Genomic DNA, 23,254 nt, shown 5'->3' with positions numbered 1-23,254 from the left:
CAGATTTAGTTGCATTTAGCTAAGGAACTGTTCCGAGCTCATTGCAGATTAATTATATCTTTAGGCATATACTCTCATTTATAACTGTCACTTGCGACAGTAGCTGTTGGCTAGGCTGCTTTATAGACCCTTCCTTTATGAAAACAAATGACACACACACACTCCAAAAAACAACAAAACAAACAAAAACCGCCAGCAAAATCCCTGAACGTACATGACTCAAAATCTCTACTAGTTAAGGTAAGCAAAACACTAGACGACTGCAGGTTTCATTTTATTGCACTTCTGCCCACAAAATATCCTTTATAGTATCTGCTTAGTAAAGTTATAATGCCTCATTGCTTTTTATTTAATATAACTAGCCTTCTCGATCACGAAATTTAACATACATCTTCTCAATTCTATAAATTGTTCTATTTTCCAAATCCTTTATAAATTAAAGAGAAGGATTTAGGTAACTGCCAAAGACTCTCCCAATGATTCTTCTTAAAGTTTTTACTGACTATAGGAAACAAGTCACTTTCTAGCCTTTGATTTCACACCAGAAGAATAATTTTATATGACAGGAATGGGTAATAAGTGATATCAAGTGCATGAGCTACTCATAAATCTAAAATAACGGAGTCTTTCTTTGTTCAAGGTATTCAGCATTGTTCTAACCTCATAATGAAATGTTAAATGAAAGAGAGTCTCAAATACCTGAAATGCCAAAAGAAAAAAAAAATATATATCTGTGTGGCAAAATAGGAGGGGAAGAAGGAAAGTCAAAGTTAGACACACTATACTCCTATATGACTTTTTCAGGTTTATCGCAAAACTGTTGGAGCAGCAATAAAATTTTAAAGCCGATCTCTTAATCATCCCCACTTCCTGTGATTCTGTTCGAAGTGAAGACTGGTGCATCTCTGACAGATACTTTTGGATGGAAAAACGTTTAGTGTGGCTGCTGTGCTCCTCCCGTAATATGGGTATGGTGACAGATAGGCCAAACCGACAACCAGTCCTTCAGGTCACTTTAGGACAAGCATGTGCCAGAAGAGTTCATCACAGGGGAACAGACTATATCCAGTTTGAATTAAGAGTCCCAAACCGCATGGTTTGTAGACAGAAGGGACTCAGCATCAGTTGCTACACTCCTACTGAGCCAAATTACTCGCTAATGTAAATATAGCCCATAGAATTGTATTTTCATTGAACCTGACAAAAACCTTCAGTGAATTCAGCACAGTCCTCAGTATGCTTGCTGCACTATAAGGGAAATTACACACACAATTCTCAATCTATCTATATGATATACAATATATTTTCAGGAAGTTCCAGCACAGACTGGCATACAGTCACATTTTAGCATTACAATTAAAATAAATAAATAACCAAACAGAAGGAATTTGAATTTCTTTATCCTTATATAAAACACAAGAAATGGTACCTCAGCAAACTACCACTTTTTGTAGTACTGAGATTCATTAAGTAGTAGAATAAGCTATAAATCTTCGGTTCTCTGCATGAATGCACCTTACATGTTGCATGCAGTACAGTGCAGGTCTCTTGCTAGCGTGCCCTGATACACCTTATGAATGGTAGGAGGTTATGATGGCAAGAAGGATTTACAAGGTAAACTAAATCCACAGTGGTAGAAGGAAACTAGCTAGCAGGAAACACCTACAGCAGTGTTGCAATATAGATATTACCAACTCTAAGGCTTAGTATTTCTAGCTATGGAATTCATATTCTCTATGTCCAGGGAAATATCATTGCACAGCAGCGAGGGGAAACCTTCAGAGAGGCTCCTATTGCTCCTTATCTATGAATTATTCTACAGATACAGCTTTCCATAGCATGCAGTATGTGTTTGTGGCTTTCTGCCATATGAAAAAAATAACCTCCTGCAACAAAAAACCTGCCATCACCCCTATTTGCCATATATTATGTCCAAAATTTCTGCAGAATAAATTCAATAGCAACAAAAGCTGAAATGAGTAAAGATGGTTCAAACGTGCAAACAGCAAAACCCTGTAAGAATAACTAATTTGTAAATGTTTGGAGATTAAACAAGATAACTATAGATTGAACTACCAATAACTTCTGAATAAGATAGTATTTCAAATCTGGGATTGAAGCTAAACATGCTCCTTCTGAAAGAGAGCAGAATTCTCTCCACAGATAGAGCAATCACTTCCACAGATTTTACTACAAAAGCAAGGCTATGATATACCCAATATCAATATGGATATTTTAAAATTATAGTTACATTCACACATAGATGAATTGTTTATTCTCTTAACCCTTTACGCAGAAAAAAGTAATGTGGATTACAGAGCATTAATATTGTTTGTTTATTATGAAATGTTCTTTCCCTCACTGGCACAGAAATAATGCAATATATCACAGCATTCCATTAGCACATTCAAAGTGATGATTAGGATTCACAAAATCACTTAAGCATGTGCTTATATTCATATTAGTTCAGCAAACCAATAAATATGATTTTTAGTTATGTACACCCACAAATCTCACTCAAATAATTAACTAGCTTACACTAAATGCCCAGAATTCAACATGTGCATTTGTCCAGTCATATTAATGAAACTGCAGAAAATGGTTAAAGAATTAACCAAATATTTAACTGCTTCACTAGATCAGGAAAGTTTAAACACATACTCAAGTGTCACATTGAATTAGTGTTAAGATGTGCATGTGCCTAAATTCTGCATTGAATCAGAGCCTAAATAGTCAATGTTCTTAGGATTTTTTCCTATGGGGAAAAAAAAAAATCCCTCTAACCACCATGAACAGCACAATGCTATGAGGCTTTGAAATTTCAAAATATGAGGCTTTGAAATTTCAAAATATGTGGCTAGCACAAAACTAAAATTCATTCCCTTTTGTAAATGATACATACCATAATAAACTCCTTTTTTGTAGAAATAACATAGATGAAATAAAAGATGACAGGATCACATTGTCAGTTAGAGGAACAACCCTACTTACACTCTGGTATTTGTGACTAAAAATTCTGATAGCCAAAGTTTCTATTGATGCTAATGAAATGTTCTTTCACGAGAAAAGCCAAAAATATGGCTTCTGTATAAGATTTTTCTTAGAGGTTTTTTTTTGCAGTTTTGCAAATAAAAAGAATCAAGGAGATGTAATGGAAGTGGAGGTTGATGACTTATGGGGAAGCAGACCCATAACAAGTTCAAATTTATGATTATGAGAATTAAGCAGTCATATTTCTCCCCACTGGCAGAATCAGAGGCTCTTAGTGACTGGTTAAGGCTGAAGGATATTAAATCACAACCATGCAAATATCTATTTGATAATGCATTTGGATAGTAACGTATTAGGTGTCATAGAAGTACACTTGTCTCTGTCATAGACCTTTAGTACTTTGTGATAATAATTTTGCAGAGAACATATCCTGATTGTAGTATTACTATTAAAGTAGTTGCCCCTCTACCTGATAACTCTTTTTTTTTTTTAACCCAGCATATAATACTGACTTGTTTCTCAAAGAACTTACAGAACATTTCTGGGCACATTCAGATATCTTTATTGCCTTAACTAAATACACTTGCAAAAAATATTGTTGTTGTAGATCATCCAAGTGAGAATATCACCATATTGCTATGAAATCAATTATCACATGTTGCAAAGACTGAATGAAAGACTGAGGTGTTCTACTAGCATAAGTTCTGTTTTGGCATTAAAATTCTGTTTCTATTGATGTTAGAAAAGAAGTCATTCTAGTAGTGGAAGTTTCTGAATTGCCATGTACAAGTTAATCAAATGGACAAAACCAACAGATTGAACAGGAATCTGGATATCACAGTTCTCTTCCAGGTTACTGTCTTAATTATTGTCCTAGAGCATTCCACTCCTTTTTTCCCCTCCAATATGTTCTTGTGTATGTGTTTGCACATGTATTCAAAGTTTCAGCTGAAGGGACGTTGGCAGATTCTTATTTAAATCCTGTCTCAGTAAGTAGACAGATAAGATGTTTTCCACATCTTAAGTATCTTGTGCAAATGAAATAGTCTGAGTATGATTAGCTATAGCTTTAATCTTCCCGAGGAGCTTGATTCTGTTGACAATGACTCTTTAGGGTATGCATGCAGAAGAGCACCAATAGCAAAGATCCCAAATAGGCTCAAACCTAAAGCATGCACTCAGCTGATCAGCCTAGACAAGGGAGAAGCTATTCTGGATCTACAAAGAATGTAAGCCTCTAAAGGACTCCGCTGTTCTCTTAAGAGACAGCACCCCTTGCAGTCCTTCTGGCCAGACCATTAGGTAATCCACCTAAGTGTGAACAGAGAGAATATGTATGCTCTGAAGAGTTATTACTGAATTTTGTGAAAATATTTCTCTATGCTAAGATAGCATGCTATATAATTGATTAGTGAAGTTGTTTTTTTTTTTTTAATACAGGCCTGGGATACAGACATGGAAAACAGTTAGGATAAAATAAACTAGATGTGTAGGGGTATTACAGTACACAAGTTTATCTGAAGTGACTGTCCACATATACATGTTGACCCATCATTAATGGTAGGCAGCTGAGTGCTTGAAGAAAGAAGCATAAGTTATGTTGGTTTATCCATGGGGAAAAGGCTAACCATGACAAATACTATGCACAAGCTGACATAGTCTGTCTACACACACACTCCCTCTACGTAAATTGTTTATAACCTCAGCAAGTTAGCTAAATGATGCGACATGACTGAAATTCCATTACTGCAGCAACTGCAGAAATGCATTGCAAGTCCACTATCTAGAACACAGTCTGGGATAACACACCAATACTAACATTATTGAACTCTGCCTTTGATGATCACTGTGATAGTATCATCCTAGTGCATGGATGTATGACTGTTAGAGCAGGTTGTGTAGATTACGGGGAAAATAACTTCTTATTTTCTCCAAAATATGTCAGTAATTTTACTTGCCACTGTCCAACAGTTGGCCTAATGTTTCCTGTCTCTATCATGCCTGCTTATCTGTACCCTAATATTATCAGTTATGTTTGTCCAGTTCACTGAATCTGTGACTTTCCAAGACAAGCTTCCATTTTCAGATGGTCCTACTATATTCCTGAAGAGGGATAATTTTGTTTTATTTTGGTTTGGGTTTTTTTTGTGGGGTTGTTTTTGTTTTTTAAAGCAAATATGACTTGACTGCTTTAATACAGATTTGTCTTGGTTATTTAGCTTGTTTCAGTGACTTCAGTATTATTGGGAAGCAGATGGAACTTCTCTCTTGGTATCTTGCCATCCTGACAGAATGATGGATGTGAGCACTTGAAAAATCTTTATCTTATTCTACATTGCTCTTAGATGTTTTCTAGCTCCTGCTTTGAAACTGACACAGAGCTTGGCTTACACTTTGTTTGTTCTTCCATGTTTTCTGCTTTCACCAGGTTGAACATTGCACATACTCATTCAGCTACTACATCTCACTTTGTTTCTTACTTTTTTCCCCTGTACATAGTATGGTACATATACTTATGTATATATCAGAGCTCTGAGACTGCTGTGGAAAAAAATGCCTTTTTTGGCTTGAACATACTAATCAAACTTTTTATGTACATATGCTACTGTAAAATATTCCTTTTCAACTTAGTACATCATTTTCCTTCCAATGGGTAAATTGCCTTCTGATTGCTGCCTATGATAAAACAAACTAGATTTATAGATGAGAAGAGAGCAGTGGATGTCATGCTCAACTTCAGCAAGGTTTTCAACACTGTCTACCCTAGCATTCTTGTATCCAAGTTGGGATATTATGGTCTTGATTGGTGGAAAATAGGTTAAAAAAAAAAAGACTGGCTGGATGACTTGGCTCACAGGCTAGAAAAGAAGGCTTCAGGGAGATCTAATAGCAGCCTGCAAGTACCTATGAGGAGGTTATCAAGATGACAAAGCCAGGTTCTTCACAGTGGCACATAATGGGAGGATGGGAGACAAAGAACGTAAGTTGAAACAAGAGAGATTCAGACTGGATATGAGGAGAAACATCTTCATCATAAGGACAGTCAAGCACGAGAACAGGTTGCCCAGAGAGGCTGTGCCATCTCCACCCTTGGAGGTTTTTAAGACCCAACTGGATAAAGCCCTGAGCAATGTGACCTGCTCTCGTAGCTGACCCTGCTTAGAACAGGAGATTGGACTAATGACTTCCTACCATCCCTTCCAACTGAATTACGGTCCTAAAGCAGTAAGAGCCCCATGTCAAGCACAATTTTATTGAGTTTTACTCCCCTGGCCTTTCTAAGTATACATTGAGATTGTTAGTCGTCAAATACAATTTCTGCCATACTGTTACAAAATTCATACAGCAGGTTCTATTCATATTGGATTAGAGGCTGTGCTTATTATTTGGCATGAATCTATGAGGCAATGTGCAATATGTTCTAGGTTACCATTTGTTTTCACAGTGCCTTGGAGAAATAGTAAAAATGAAAAGAGGGTGTAATTCAATTAAATGTAAGTAGGTAGGAAGAATCACCTATGAAAAACCCAAATGAGATATGAAGTAGTGGTTCTTCAGAATAATATCTGAAATTAACAATGAATCACAAGTCAAACACGAATAAGGAAATTCATGCTAATATTAAGGAAGCTAATTTTTCTTAATAAAGGTATCCTCTGCAAGACATGAATTAATTCCTCTTTTCCACTCACTGCTGATAAGACACCAAAGGCAGAATTGTGTCTAATCGGGAACACTATGGTTCCAGATAGATATGGACAAAAGGGAATAATTGGATTGAATTCTCATGTTTTATTTGAGCACAGATAAAAGTGACACATATGATCAGTTGTCTAGAAAACATTTTCTGTGAGGCTGAAAAAAAATGGAGATAGAAAGGCTATAGAACACAAGACTAATGGATGATCTGATAGGCCTTCTAATAGGTAATAAGTAGTTTAACAAAGGAATGGAATAATTTCTTTTCCTTCTCCACTCTGTACAGGACAAAATGACCTGGGCCCAGACTATACCAAGACTATTCAGGTTAGATACGACAAAGAAATTTTGGAGTAAGGACAATAAAGTAATACAGTAGGTCATCACAGGCAAATTTCCTTTATTGGGAATTTCTAGAGAGAAACTGGATAAACATCTGTCAGGAATTACACAAGTGGCGCTGATGCTACCTTAGGGAGAGAAATGGACAGATGACTCAATGATTTTCTATGGTTCTATGAATAGCATCATCTATGATATCAATCCTTTTGGTTTCTCTTCATATAACATTGTAGGTGGCACTACTATTTTTTTGCTACAGGCTTGACTCCAGTTATGTTTTTGGGTATCAGCAGCTATGGATTGGTGTGCAACATGGTGGTAGTTCTTTGCTTTCCCAATTCAGTACTTGCCAAAGTTTGTATTAGGCACCAAGTTCTGAAAACTATTTTGCTTTTATGAAATTACGTTTACTTTAGTTGTAGCCAAGTTTGACTACTTTGCCTATTTACATAGACAAACATTTTGCCTGGCTTTTCAAGAGTTATGAGTTATTACGAATGCTACCTAATATATGAATTACACAATTTTAGCAAGTCTAAAATCCAATTTCTGATTTTTTCCATTTGCTTTGTCTTACTCACACCAACGAAATTGAGAAGCAGGCATTTTATATATTTCTACATATGACAAACTTGGCAGATCTTACTCCTTCAAAAATGCGATTTTACAATTTTAGAAGCTTTTCTCAGTGCAACATACTGTATTGTCCATTCCTGGTACAATTTTCTGGTGCTCACATTTCTATTATGTGAAGAATCATAAGTTTTGTGTTATTAAATTCATTAATTTAAAGTTTTTAACTGAAAATTGAGTCTTCTGGTTGTCCATGGAGCCTTCTGTATAAAGCCTGTTATTTTCCTGTAGTACTCTACAAGTAATTTACGTTGTCCTTAATAGTACTATGATCTTGCCACTGTGTAATTTCAGTTCAACTTTTTTTCTTGAATGTAATTCTGTTTTCTTCCCTTGAAAAAAGCTAAAGGATTCTTTGAAGCCTAGCACATTCACAGATGTCCCAGTATCTACTTGGCATTCAATTTCCTGTTTCTGTGCTGTGTCTTTACATGTGGTGGTACTCTACATTTTAGAAACCATTTAAATTGCACTGTATTAATATATAGGTGTAAAATTTTATCCCTCCTCCCTCTCACTTCTTGCTCACTTCCTTAGTATAACACATTTATTTTCTTTCTTCATCTGTGCGCTTTAGCATCGATATTCCCTTTTGAGAAAGTCACTGAATATGTCCCCCTGTGCTGGGCATTTTCTGTTATCAAGGTGTTTTTTTCCTGTAACCAAAGATTTTCCTTTGCACTTTCTCTCCTCTTTATGAACTTAATTTTGCACTGGTTTTGGTGCATATACTTTGCATTTATGTACTTTTATATACTAATTTCTGTTATTTCTGTTGCATCTAGTTGTTCTCTGCACTTGCTTTGAACAACAGAGGCTAAAATCCAAACTATACAAGCAAAACAACCTCAATAACAGTTTCTTATTACTTAAATATCTTAACCTTGGGGAGACCTGATTAATTGGTTTTTCACCGTTTAGGACTACACAGTAGAGGAAGACAAGGAATGTTTTTAAGGAGTAGACCGTCTCTGCATGTTGCTGATAGGCACTGTATCAAAATTACAGAATCGCAATAAATATGTAAAAATTTCATCAATCACTTAAAGTTGGGGCAGAACTTTGTTAATGCTAAAGTACAGTGATCAAATAAACTAAGCACACATCCTTAATTTCCTTGGATTTACAATGTTGTATGTTGTACTTCCTATTAAAACACTCTGTATTCAAAACATTTTGAAATACTGGATTGCAGAATTAGATATCCTGTAAAAGTGGATTTTGTTTTTTATAAAAAAATAGTATACAGATTCATGTAATGTATGTGGAACAAGTTGATTTCAGAACAGCCAGCACTAGCTATTGGAGGGCATGTTCCCAAGTTAATTAGGCTTCATTTGTGTCTGAGTTAAAAATCTTATTTACAAACTATTCAATCTGTGAAATTGACCTCATCACGGTCCCCCTTCTACTTGTGTTTGAAAGCATATCCAAAGCAAAAGGCTGAAGAGTCAGACTGGACATGACTAATTCCCCTCATATAAGCAGTGTGGATAGCAGATATAATGAGAAACCATAGAGAAGCGCAAGCTGGCGATGCAGTTCCTAGGACACGAAGAGCTTCTTAAACCTCTTTTCCTCATAATTCATTCTAACTGTGAATATCCCCGCAAGACAGAAGCAAGAAGATACTTCTGGGTTTTTTTTGTATTATTTTATTTTATTATTTAAAACTGTCCTGAAAAAGAATGCCACTGTTCTTTTAAAACAGTTCTGATTATATGAATACTAATGGAAAAGGTTACTTAGAGTTCTTATAAAGTGATTAGTTTTCCTTTATATTTTTATAGGACCTTCATAATGACAATCTAAATCTAGTGCTGTGGCTGCTCATAAACCATTAGGAACAACAGAAATATCTTCTTTATAGATGGGAAGGTAGAAGGTCCTGAAAAATAATTCTGTTTTGAATGTGTGGAAGTAAATTTATGTAAATTGCCGTCAGTCACCTATGTGTTCATTTCACTAGCAAAATAACATTATAAATGATCTGTAGCCAGCAATTCTTTACTTGAAGACATGCAATGCAATGCATGTTTTATTCAAAACAGAAAAAGAAAATCACTTAAGGATAAGCATAAGTCTTACCACACCAATAGAAAAGTAGTTATTGATGATGTTGTAAGGCACTGGGTCTCCTTTCTCATCTTTATCATTGGGTATTACTTCGAATTTCCACCGGTCCAGCAAAATCTCTGAGCTGTTCTCAATGTCTTTTAGGATCTTCATCAAATTCTCACCTTCATAACCTAGCAAAACATGAAAATGGTTATTTAATCAAACATAATAAAGTTTCATTCCATTTTCTTTCTACTTCTAGATGACTGGAAACATGAAAACTATGCATGTAAGACCTGAAAAGCAGGATTGTGTTTGAAGTATTGACAATTTTCCAGCATCTGTCATTAAAAAGAGTACAACTACAAAGCTCATTTCTGCACTTAGCTAAATTAATGTAAACTTAGATTAATTCTACAGATTTCACTGGGCATCAGATTTATACTGGAGAAAATAATTTGATCTTCAAAACTTGCCAAAGCCTTGAATTTTCCAGATTATTATAGCAGTTATCGAAAAAGCTAAGGCTATACTTTACAAAATGTTCTTGCTATGAAATTAATCTTAATATTTAAATTCCTCTGATGTAAAAATTTATGGAAAAAAGACATACAGTAGATTTGTCTGATTAAAGTCTGACAAGATACTGAAAGATTAAACGCTGGCTACTATTTTTTGTCGATTGTTTCAATGTGGTTTAGCATAACAAATCCAAAATTTGAAATCTATAACTGATCACTTATCAGCAGAACTAACATTTTTCCATCTTTCAACAACTTCTTTATGAGCCTCATCCTGCTCTGTAGAGAGATCTTACTCGCCAAGAAGCACTCACATGTCTTCAGGTAATTCACTAGTAATAGTAGTAGTTCACTACATTGTAGAAAACTTGTGTATACTCAGGAGTGTGTAAACAACAAAGTACATGTGTGTGCATGCATAAAAAGTGTGGGGATTTTACTAAGTGACATTATCAACTCTGAATACTATTCACACCAAATGACTTTGTAATAGATAACTAAGATCTGTGGATTGATTCCTTCTTCAAATCAGAAATAAATTTTCATATTCAAGCAATATGTACTTCCTGGGTCACTAACAGTTTTAGCAAGCAAAGCCATTCAAAGCCTCCCTGCTCAAAACCCATTGCTGATGTATTTCTTTATGGTTGTATAGTATGTTTTTGCTAGTTACTGCCAACCACTGCATAACAGCACATGCACAATTCCATTTGTCTGCATCCTTGAGATCACTCACTAGCAATTTAGTTTCTGGAAGCCCTGTCTCCTCTCCCATCTATGGAAGTTCCAGAAAATCTGTGTTATGTCAGTGTCTACCACAAAGCAACTGGGCAAAGAATGATGAAAGCCACAATATTTTCATACTGTCTTTTTCTATTTTAGTCCAGATGGAATCACTCAAAACAGACGGTAAATAAATAGAAGTGAATGGAAGGACAGGTCTTGCCTAATGTAATCAAATCAGAGAGCTTTGGCTGGAACTCAGGAAAAAAAGGAGAGTTTATGACCTTTAGAAGAAGGGGCAGGCAGCTCAGAAGGACTACAAGGATGTCATGAGTTATGCAGGGAGAAAATTAGACAGGCCAAAGCCCAGTTAGAATTTAATCTGGCTACTGCCATAAAAGACAATACAAAATGTTTCTATAAATACATTAGCAACACAAGGAGGGCTAAGGAGCATGTCCATCCTTTATCGGATGCGGGGGGGGAAACATAGTGACAAAGGATGAGGAAAAGGCTGAGGTGCTTAATGCCTTCTTTGCCTCAGTCTTTAATAGTAAAACCAGTTGTTCTCTGGGTACCCAGCCCCCTGAGCTGGAAGACAGGGACAGGGAGCAGGATGAAGCCCACATAATACATGGGGAAATGGTTAGCAACCTGCTACACCACTTAGACACACACAAGTCTATGGGGCCGGATGGGATCCACCCAAGGGTACAGAGGGAGCTGGCGGAAGTGCTCACCAAGCCACTTTCAATCCTTTATCAGCAGCCCTGGCTAATCGGGGAGGTCCCAGTTGACTGGAGGTTAGCAAAGGTGACGCCCATCTACAAGAAGGGCCAGAAGGAGGATCTGGGGAACTACAGGCCTGTCAGTCTGACCTTGGTGCTGGAGAAGGTTATGGAGCAGATCATCCTGACTGCCATCACACAGCACATACAGGACAACCAGGTGACCGGGCCCAGTCAGCATGGGTTTATGAAAGGCAGGTCCTGCTTGACTAACCTGATCTTCTATGACAAGATGACCCGCTTAGTGGATGAGCAAAAGGCTGTGGATGTTGTTTACCTGGACTTTAGTAAAGCCTTTGACACCATTTCCCACAGCATTCTCCTGGAGAAACTGGCTGCTCGTGGCTTGGACAGGCATACTCTTCGCTGCTTAAAAAACTGGCTGGATGGCTGGGCCCCAAGAGTTGTGGTGAATGGAGTTAAATCCAGTTGGTGGCCAGTCACAGTCAGTATTGGGGCCAGTTCTGTTCAATATCTTTATCAATGATCTGGACAAGGGGATCGAGTGCTCCCTCAGTAAGTTTGCAGACGACACCAAGCTGGGCAGGAGTGTTGATCTGCTGGAGGGTAGGAAGGCTCTGCAGAGGGACCTGGACAGGCTGGATCGATGGGCCGAGGCCAACTGTATGAGGTTCAACAAGGCCAAGTGCCGCGTCCTGCACTTCGGCCACAACAATCCCAGGCAACGCTACAGGCTTGGGGAAGAGTGGCTGGAAAGCTGCCTGGAGGAAAAGGACCTGGGGGTGTTGTTGACAGCCGGCTGAACATGAGCCAGCAGTGTGCCCAGGTGGCCAAGAAGGCCAATGGCATCCTGGCCTGTATCAGAAATTGTGTGGCCAGCAGGAGTAGGGGAGTGATTGTGCCCCTGTACTCAGCACGGGTGAGGCTGCGCCTCCAATACTGTGTTCAGTTTTGGGCCCCTCACTACAAGAAAGACATTGAGGTGCTGGACTGTGTCCAGAGGAGGGCAACGAAGTTGGTGAAGGGCCTGGAGCACAAGCCTTATGAGGAGCGGCTGAGGGAACTGGGGTTGTTTAGCCTGGAGAAGAGGAGGCTGAGGGGAGACCTCATGGCTCTCTACAAGTACCTGAAAGGAGGTTGTAGCGAGGTGGGTGTTGGTCTCTTCTCCTAAGTAACAAGCAATAGAACGAGAGGAAATGGCCTCAAGTTGCGCCAAGGGAGGTTTAGATTGGACATTAGGAAAAATTTCTTCACTGAAAGGGTTATCAAGCATTGGAACAGGCTGCCCAGGGAAGCGGTTGAGTCACCATCCCTGGAGGTATTAAAAAGAGGTGTAGATGTGGTGCTTAGGGACATGGTAGTGGTGGACTTTGCAGTGCTAGGTTAATGGTTGGACTTGATGATCTTAAGGGCCTTTTCCAACCTAAATGATTCTATTCTATGATTCTAAATGCTCTCATACATGACCCTGCCTAGAACAGGAGATTGGACTAGCGACTTCCTGCGACCCCTTCCAGCCTGAATTATTCTATGACTCTACTCTATGAACTGTTCAGAAAGTGAAGCAAGGCTGATTTGATTAGGTTCTGGGTTAGTTTTTCTTCTTTTCTTTCCTAAAACTATGTGAATAAACAATCACCAGTCATGGCACAGAAAATAAAGGAGGTCCTCAAATGATTTGACAAAACATTATGGTTAACAAAGAAGTTCTGCAGCATGGAAACTACTGAGAATTTGCTAAAGACTATCTGGTAACAATGTAGACATTTGGAAAGGAAACTTGCTGTGATGAGACAGAAGAAGGAAGAGATATCTACAAAGGCTGAGAAGTTCCAAATAACCAGCCAAGTTCCAAACACACAACATCTCGACTGAAACGACCAACTGAGATCTGAACCAGAACTGTGAGCCCATAAACCGACATGCTTTCACCAGAGACTGAGTCTTGCCTGAGACTTTCTTTTTTGTGTCTCCTTCACGTTATCCTGTAATGCAAATGCTGGATGGAAATAAGTTATTGGAGGAGCTGAGAGTAAGGCTCCATACATCCAGGAAAGGATGCAAAAGGTATTAAAGGTTTGACTTTATATATATTCTCCTTTCAGCATTCTTTGCCTTCTCATTTCCTGATAAATAGCACCACAGCACTTACTGTCTGGAATCCTCTGTAGGAGAAGAGAAGGGGAGTGGATCAAAGGAACTAGTCGGAGGCTGATACACATTTTTCATTTAATATTTATGAATATTAAAAAAGATGAAACCACTCCAAACCCATTATTAGCTGTTTTCAGTAACCCTTTCAGAACAGCCCCAATTAAAATCCATTTAAGAATACTCTCTTTATAAGGTATTGATCAAAAAAAACACTGCAATACAGATGGTAAAAAGCCAACCAAATAGCTATATAGTACTCTCATTGCACCTTGGAGCCTTTTTGGTGTCAGTAGAAGCTACAAACAAGGTATGAAGAGTGATTACAACCTTTAATATCTATAAAATTGTTCATATAACATTTATAGACAGCTAATTACAAAAAGAGGAAAGGTGATAACAGTTCTTTACATACATCATAAAAAAAAATCCAAATGTTGAGAGTAGACTTCGATGCAAAAGTTATTTTTTTCCTTTTAATTACATAATGCATTGTATTTTAATTTGTGTTTACCTCCTCCCCATCTCAGACACCTTGCTAAATCATTGCCAGTCCCAAGAGGCAGGATAGCAACTGGAGGATGCTTAATCAAGTTTGCTTTCTCTGTGAATAAAGAAGGAAAAACATAACTAAGGAACAAAAAAATCTAATTGTATGGTACTGATACAGTAACTGTGTTAGGTTTTGTTTCAGTGAAAGACAGTGATACATGTTTTGTATATGAGATTATGCTGCCTGCTCAGCAATAAGCATTTCACCAAGCCACTCCATTATGCAGCCCCTTCCCCAGTCAATATTCAATCCTTAATCATAATTTACTCGATTGTTATCACAAGGACTTTTGTAACCCATAGATGTGATAAACATTCATAAACAACGATACGCAAGACCTTTCCAAGACTAAACATGTTGCGCTCTCTGTTGCTCTCAGCTCTGCCTTCCCCGCTACAAATGCAAAAGAGTAATAGTTAAGGGCATGAACAATGAGATGAATCTTGTACTTTTCCATCTGGGTGACCAAATTTGTTTTTAACTGTGTATTCACTTGGAGTCATGTCTACAAGTGAGCACCATTACCAAGAACTCCCTGGAACCAACACCAGGGGTTTGCCCATCAGGAATTAAACCTGCTATTCAAAATGAGCATTGATCTATCTGATCAAGTCTCTAAGTAAATATTTTTTATTTAATAAGTAATATTTTGAAATGTATGAACTTACAGTGTCTTTTGATTCTTTACCAGTACTTTTCTAGCATTTCAAGCCAAAGGATCTCTGTTCAAAATCCAATGGGAAAACCCTTGTCAAGAAATACAGCCTTTCTGAAAGCTGGAAGCTTTCAGATATCCCCCAGGTATAATATTTCAAATATATAATTTGTCAAATTCCTCATTTAATTGGAATGAGTAGCATGTCTAGTTCAAAAGTTATACTTGAATAGTTAAACGATCAGCTATTTCGTTGATAGAATTATGCACAATTATCAGGAATTCTCAGCAGGAGTTTATATATCCAATGGATGTGGCAGGGACATCTTTATATTTATCAATTTCTCTCTTCAATTCTTTAGGAAGACTTAGCATTTACAATACCAGTGTACTGCAAACTTTTAAGAGAATTTAACATTTAATAGAATAATAATAAAAAAAAAAAGTTCAAAAGTCTCAAACTGAGGAGAAAAAAAGTTTGGTTTTGTTTTTTTTTTCTTTTTTTATGTGGTTTGTTTCTTTTTTTTTCCTCCTTCTTGCTTTGCTCTTAGCTAAGATTCTTTAGGAGATCAGGGAAGAAAAGATCGAATTAAAAAGTGTCTGTTTCTCAAAACAGGTGATTTCTTAAACTTCATATGCACTACTTGTGCTAAAGGGCTTTGTTCGCTAAAAGACAGCATTCAAAAATCTATTTCCTGCACCTATGAAACAAATGGATCCTGGATCCTCCAAATTATTTTTTAGTTCTGTACCACAAAATTTGCCGCAGAAGATAGTATTTTATTAAGACAAAATGCAGTCTTTTGTTCAAATAATGCCACTGAAAGAGAAAGTAACTGCATGGCATTTTAGACCTCTTGGACAAAAAGTGATGACACAATTAACAGCTGCAAAACTTCACCCCTTCCAAGTTTAGGCAATACACTTGTTCTTTATGTACATGGATTTATGATTTTGAAAGCTATTTGAGAATTACAATCAATGGCTTGTATTTGCAAAATTTGTTTTTCTTTTTTCAAACCAAGGCTAGAAATATGCCTTTGCTGTTGCCCATTCCTTCATGACATCATTTTACTTTTCATTGAACTTTAAAAGATTTTCTGGTTCACACCTCCCACAAAGGACACACTTTTAAACACTCTTCATCCAAACTTCCAGTTGATTCTTTTGACCTCTCTTCATCTCCTTCCTAATTTCCATCATCACACATTCCCATTTTTTTTTCTTTGCAGCCCCTCTAATGCCAAATAAATGATCATGTGGCGTGGGAGATATTCTCCCTAATAAGCCTTGAGAAGTTTAAGACTGTAATATCTTGACTTCTGGGCCTTCCTAATGATTTGTACAGAGGACTTTACGGCCAACTGACTGAAAGAACTCCAAAACTGAAATGATGTACACACCTTGCTGCACAGGTCCTTTTCAAAGGACTGTTATCCTATTATCTCCATTATGGGATAATGGAGCATAAACAAAAATTTGGTAACTGAAAAAGCAAATAAGCTAAGGTAAATGGTCTTAAAAGAAACAACTTAGATTTGATTCAGTTCGGGGAATAGACTTTGAACTGAAATTAAAATAGATTGATTCAAATTTTTTGCTTTCTGGAAATCCAGAGGACTACAAACACTGGACTTGTCTAGGGATTTTGAATATCCTTTGGAATTTGAGTATTCTTAAAAACAATCATGTCCCAAACTGATACATTTTAAAAATTTCAATGAACAAGATTTTGTTTGAAATAGCTGTATCCATACTTTGGTATATAGGGAACAGCAGTAAAATGAAAACATGAGTCAAGCAAAACTATGTAAATGCTATTGATTACCTATGCAATCCAAAATCCAGCCTACTGTTCCATCTCCGCCACATGCTAGTACTCTGAACTCAGGAACATCTCGGAAAAAATTTAACCTAAAAACAGTAAATGAAGATATCTATTTAATTATCATAAATGCATTGTGCATTATACAAACATTTTATGGCTTAAGACATTTCACTTAATGGTAAATGGCAAGCGAACTCTTGAAATAATAATCACCTCTGCTCATGCATTCATTTTTTAGACAAATACAGTCCAACATTGTATTACCCGAAAAATTTAATATGAAATTGTTAATTTAAGGGTTATTATGTACACTAACACTAGAAATAGCTTGGACCTGATGGTTAATTCAAATCTTTGTCTTGGTTCAAATCTTGTTTGAAACTATTGTCAGAGAACATTCTGTTTACTGAGTTATAAATGGATATGTAGTCTCTCAAGACAGAAAAGTCTACGGTGGCTGAATGTATTAGCCACAACATTTCCTTGTGAGGTGCTGGCTATAAAAGCATATGAAAACAGCATATTCCTGCTAGTACACTAATACATAATAAGCTTTTTTGGTTTTTGGCTTTTTTTGGCTTTTGTGGTTGATAAAAAAAACTTTGCACCATGGTTTAATACAAAATGAGTAAGCATCAGATTGAATGCACCCATTCCATCATCCTACAAACCATATTTTAAAAGTGAAGTATCTTTGGTAATATTTGCCTCGTTATTTCTGCTTCCATATCCATCAAGTGCTGGACAGTATGACCACCCCATTATCCACTTCATCCAATACTAATGTTCCATAATGCTGAAAAGTGAGGATATATTAAAACAATTCTAAGTTGCAATATTTTAAATTTAAAAGCATCTTTTCAGGATAGCTTTTGACACATACCGAAATTAGTCCTAACACATAAATTGTGACTAGACAAAAACCTTCCAGCAATTTTGCTGAATTACTACATATGTATATATGTGTGTGTGTGTATGTACATTCACATATATTCTATTCATTAGTGTCACAGACATCTTAATGCATGTTCTATATGCTAGTGACCAGGTCTCATTTCCATTTTGCAATCTCCTAATAAATGCACAATTATTGCACATTGTACCTAAATTCTTAAATACAAATAAATATACACAGTAACTTGAAAGTGTTTAATTCAAGCTATTCTCCATATGCAACTTCAATGCTGCACAGAGAATGGTGTTCCTGTCCCTAGAAAGTTTTAAAAATTCTTTTAGGCCTCTTGATAAAATCAAGAGCACATGAAAAACTACAGAGTAAAAGAAAGAGCATGGGAGAAGAAAATGGAAAGCACAATGGTCAAAAAATGTTGTTTAAGGTGTAGAAGACTACAGGACAACTTCTTGTTCTATTAGTTTTCGACCAGAATTTCAAGGTTAGCAAAGCTACATAGAATTAAGCCCATGACATTGTTGTCCCACTCCCTCTAATTCTCTCTGCTCGGAAGAGCTCTTAGTCAATTTCAAGTGTCAAGTACAATGTCTGAAGGATGCTTACTCATTCTGTATTAAACCCTGCTTTGCCCTTCTCACCTCTCACATTCTACTTCACACATCCTCAGGACAAGTGCCATAGGATCTCTACTGATCCAAAATGTCACGTGCCAAGTCTGACTGGGTACACTTGGGGAACACATCTAATAAGCATATGCGCTGAAAGACCCTCTGCTAGAAGTCACCTCTTACCACTGTAAGAGTGGGCACTGAGATACGTCCTGGCCCACAAAAGAGACAAATGCCTCCCATCACCAGCATTCCCAATTTGACCCAATGTGTTGGGTCTGTAGGAAGTTAGCAGATTTAATTATATTGCTTCCAGTACTGAAGGTATTTCAGATTAATTTAAAACCAATTTTAGCCCAGAGGTGATGGAAGGGTACTAACTTCTATAAATATTTATGCATTTCTACCACATGTAACAGATGTCAAAAAGAAAGTCTGGAAAAAACAAACAAACAAACAAAAACAACAACAAAAATACAGGGTTGATGCTAGCTTTAATCCAGATAGGCAGAACATAGACCTAAACCTCTGCCTCCCTTTTTATAAACAAGCATCCTCACCATATGGCTAACATTCTTTTTGTTTTGACTATTTAATCTTCATCAAAAAAGTATAACTTCCCAAGAAAGTGGGGGATGGAAGAATCTACAAAACCATATTGTGAAAAAAATTCAAAATAAGCTCCATTCAGATTTCCCCTGGAGCATTTTATATTCATACACAGTGAATTTTCCAAACAATTTCATAGTACAGCATGAAGTTCACATGACTTTTTCTTTTTATAAATTTAAATATAAAAATGATACATACATTATATAAATCTATAATACCTAAAATATATAAAAATAAAGTATAATATACCTTACATCATGTATTTGCATATATAAATATAGTGTATATAAATATACTAACACATATAAATATTTATAAAATCAAATTAATTTATAAAATTAAATAGTTATATAATTATATATGTAAATAAATCTCATTCATTGCATTAGAATGTGCAGCCTACATTAAGACTTGGGAAGGGAATATGGTTTTCTGTTTATAAGGTTTCATTCAAACTCGGTAAGTGTTATAACTGTAAAGAAAGAATTTGACAGATTTCTTAATAGAACTTAAGGTAAACAGTAAGTATTGCCTATCAAGATAGCTTTAGTCAATTAGTGTTTTAATAACACCTGTTACCTCTTATCCACAGAATACTTTTATATGGTTTGAAAAAAAAATATTGTTGGAGAAGTACTTAGTAAAAGTGGTTTGAAGTGGATATAAAAAAATGGAAGTCATCGTAAAGGCTTTGTGCACTGTCAGACTAAGGTAAAGGAGCAGAATAGAAAATTTAGTCCTATTTTCTTGAACTGATTTATAAAATTGCACAGGAATTCTAGGTATCTATAATAAACATCCAATAACATAAAAATATAAAACAGTACTTGCAATGGGTCTCTTCCCCAGAAGTTTTATCTCTACTTTTTAAAAAAATTATTTTTTTTTAACAATTTAGACGATTACTCTTTACGTAGCACAATATGACAAGTATTGCAGTAAGTACAAAGACCAAATTTCCATTATATGAATAACCTTTACAGAAATTATGTCAATAATCTTGACAGCAATTAAATAGGATATGAGAAACATGTAAACCAGAAACTTCAAAACATGTATTTTATTGGTATCAAATTAATTTGTACTATAATTCACACAGAATCATTTAATAGAACACATTATTTTGATTTTTTTTTTCCCAATGAGGAAAAATATTGCCACTAAAAAAAATTTCCCTTTTATTTATGGATATGAGAATGGGTAGATATTCTTTTATACAGATTTGATTTTTATAGGCATTATAGTAAAAAGCTTTCCTACATCACTTAACGTAAGTCAGCGGAGCTGGAACGGTATTTAAGAACAGGCTGATACAGACTGTAATCCAAGTTACACTTATTCTTCAATCACTGGCAAAAAGGCAACAAGAAAGATCAGCAGAACTTCTATTAACATCTCCTACCACAGGACAAACAAGATTCCTGATACATTTGGGAATAAAAGATGAAAAGCCACAACTATAATAATCCACAGGAAGACAAAAAAAATGCATGGCTGCATACTAAGGCCTTAAAACAGCAGGATATTTTTGCTAGGTGAATTGTTAGATGATTCTGGAAAACAAACTATTTTTGTTTCTACTAAGAAAGGTCAATAAACCAATCCCTAAATGTGGATTACAAGAGATTATTATATTTGATTGTATTTCTATCATCAAAATTGACAAGATCATCTAATTATTGCCTGAGGATCGAATTCTTATATCATTAAACTGCAGCTTCCCTTTTTTTACAATATCTCCCAACTTTTCACATTCTACAAATTTCATAAGCATACACATAGTTCTTAGTCCATGGTCAATAATTAACTTAGTAAAACGGGCTCAGTCATAAGACTGAGCTGGAAAACCTATCAATAGATATCTTCATCTTGGTAGCTCCCTTGTAAAATTAACCTGTTTTAGTCTTCCCAATCCAATTTCCCATCTGTGGAAGTAAAACAAATAAATTTAAACCACTGAAGGTGTTTGATACCAACCTATTTTTATTTTATTTTGCCAGATACAACGATCACACACATAGGCAATTATTGAATTTCTGCTGATGAATTAGTAATTTCCTCCTGAAAGATGGCAAATGTTTCTGTTTCAACTACCTATACTACTCTAATTCACTTATTCACTTTTTGATAATCATCTCATCAAATCCATATGAATGCAGAAAACTATTTATGAATGAAACACCAGAGCTAGAGGACTTAATTATTTGCTGTTGAATCATGCATTTAATTGATTTATGCACAGATACCGCTCTCCTCCCCCCCCCCATTATTCTTACAGAATTATTTTAGGAAATCCTGTCCCGCTCACAGCAAAACTATTTTGAAACGTAAGTTGCAATGCTTACCATTTAGGTACCTGCACATGACTCTCTCATACCCAGAAGCAGTGCACTATGCAGAAATTTCAGGTGCTCAGCCACACAAGGTGGCATAACAACAGCACTGTGTGAATCATTCAGCCAGTCTTCTTCACTCACAGTGGGAGCAAAAATTAAAACTGTCAATAGCCCAAGCAAAGAATAATCCACTGATACTGGTATCTCAGGATAGGTATCAGCTAATCGTAAGGTAAATTGCAAATTATCAGTGAATATAAAAATACTGTTTAACTTGATAAATTTCTCCACTGCAGAGAAGATCAAAGTGCAAAAAAAGGGAACAGAACTTAGTATCTGCCTACATTAGAGAAATTTTCTCTTAAATACTCTAAATGGCATTAGAACTACTTCAGCTCTTGTGGCTTAAATGCATGTTTTACTGAGCTGCTTTTACAGTTACCCCTGAGTAATTTGGATTTAGTTTTTGGAAAAGGAGAATAATTTTAAAATAGATGATCAGTAAAATTTGCAAATACTTTTGTCTCACAGCTTCTCAACTAATAATACTACACACAGTACATGAACTTTGCCAATTACAATACTTGCATCTAATTGTAATCAGCTGCAAGATAGAGGGCTTCAGAAGCTCTGCATTATTAATACAGTTTCTCTGTAAATCATAAAGTTATTTGTTATGACTTCTGTTTCAAAACGTCTATTTTGGCAGTAATAAAGTAGGCTGGCCTTAAAGGTCTTGAGAAAATAATATTGAACCAATAAATAGGTAAAATAATTAAATTCAACAAATATTTATTTTTTATAAAGTGTGGCATAAATCAAATACAGTAATATTATCAACATGTTCTTGAATGGCATCTGTAACTTATCAGTTTGATAATTACAAGTGAACAAGTATGACATTTGCATATTGGAATAGAACTTACGCTGTGTGTGAATGGAAGAGAAAGAAAGAAAAATGTCACCAGCTCAAAGCAAATTAGAGCCTGCTAAACCTTTATTAACAGATTTATGTTGACAAAGGACCAATCTGATAGGTATCTTTCACTTCCAGGGCAACCCTATATCTTAGAAACTTTGTCCACTTGTGAATTCACAATGCTGGGTTTAATCTAGCAATTTCAATAATTTAGATGTTCAACTCACCATTGATTCTTCTTAAACTAACTGTCCAGAGGAAAGTATCAAGTTGAAAGACAAAGCAATTACATTGTTGCAATGTTTACTCCTTTATTGTCATGACCATATTGTCATTTTACTAAACAAAGCAAATACAATCCCTGACCAATGGTTATTTACTTAAGTATATGAATGAAAACTAAACACAGTTTTTCCTCTTCTAGATTGCCAAACTGAGCTGGCCACTTAACTGGACAACATACACGCTTCAACCTCATTACAACTCTCAGTTACAGTTTTCTATATACTGTAATGACACTATTCATGAGACAGTAATTCCAGTAAATCACACTAATAAAAAGTTTCAATAAATTCAGTTTATCATTGCATGGGGCAATATATTCCTCTCCTGGAACGGCATTTTAATGTGCAAAAGTCAACTGGTAGATGCATGTATTGCAGCTGAAAAGATTGTTTTCAGTTCATATTTTCTAAAGACAAAGGTGGCTGCCAATTTCAAATCACAAGCTTGATAAAAACCATGATGGCACGTTTAGAAAGACAAGATCCCAGTCCTTCAATGTGTCATCACATGGAATATCGAGGGACTCCATAAATAAAGGGGACATTTTACTGTCAGGTATCCAACACTGTAAACATTGGTTCATATGATATACTTCACATTCAAAAATACCATTAATATCATAGAATGGTTTGGGTTGGAAGGTACCTTTAAAGATCATCTAGTCCAAGCCCCCTGTCA

The 23,254-nt window shown here is 36.0% G+C and overlaps 1 protein-coding gene across 4 annotated transcripts in view; it reads right to left on the bottom strand.

Moving 5' to 3' along the window:
• The window catches only part of DGKB (diacylglycerol kinase beta), a 365,173-nt gene that overhangs the window by 192,084 nt on the left and 149,835 nt on the right, over nucleotides 1-23,254 (bottom strand). For all 4 annotated transcript variants that reach the window (XM_075143655.1, XM_075143653.1, XM_075143652.1 and 1 more), the window contains 3 exons: nucleotides 16,904-16,989; nucleotides 14,382-14,471; nucleotides 9,754-9,914 (listed from right to left, as the gene is read on the bottom strand). In XM_075143655.1, the coding sequence (XP_074999756.1) occupies nucleotides 9,754-9,914; nucleotides 14,382-14,471; nucleotides 16,904-16,989 (337 nt within the window). The remainder of the gene's footprint in view (nucleotides 1-9,753; nucleotides 9,915-14,381; nucleotides 14,472-16,903; nucleotides 16,990-23,254) is intronic.

Source organism: Calonectris borealis, chromosome 2 (assembly GCF_964195595.1).
Source record: "Calonectris borealis chromosome 2, bCalBor7.hap1.2, whole genome shotgun sequence".
Lineage (NCBI taxonomy): Eukaryota > Metazoa > Chordata > Aves > Procellariiformes > Procellariidae > Calonectris > Calonectris borealis.
The sequence above is the reverse complement of the archived record's forward strand: the minus strand, read 5'-3'. Positions and strand labels throughout refer to the sequence as shown.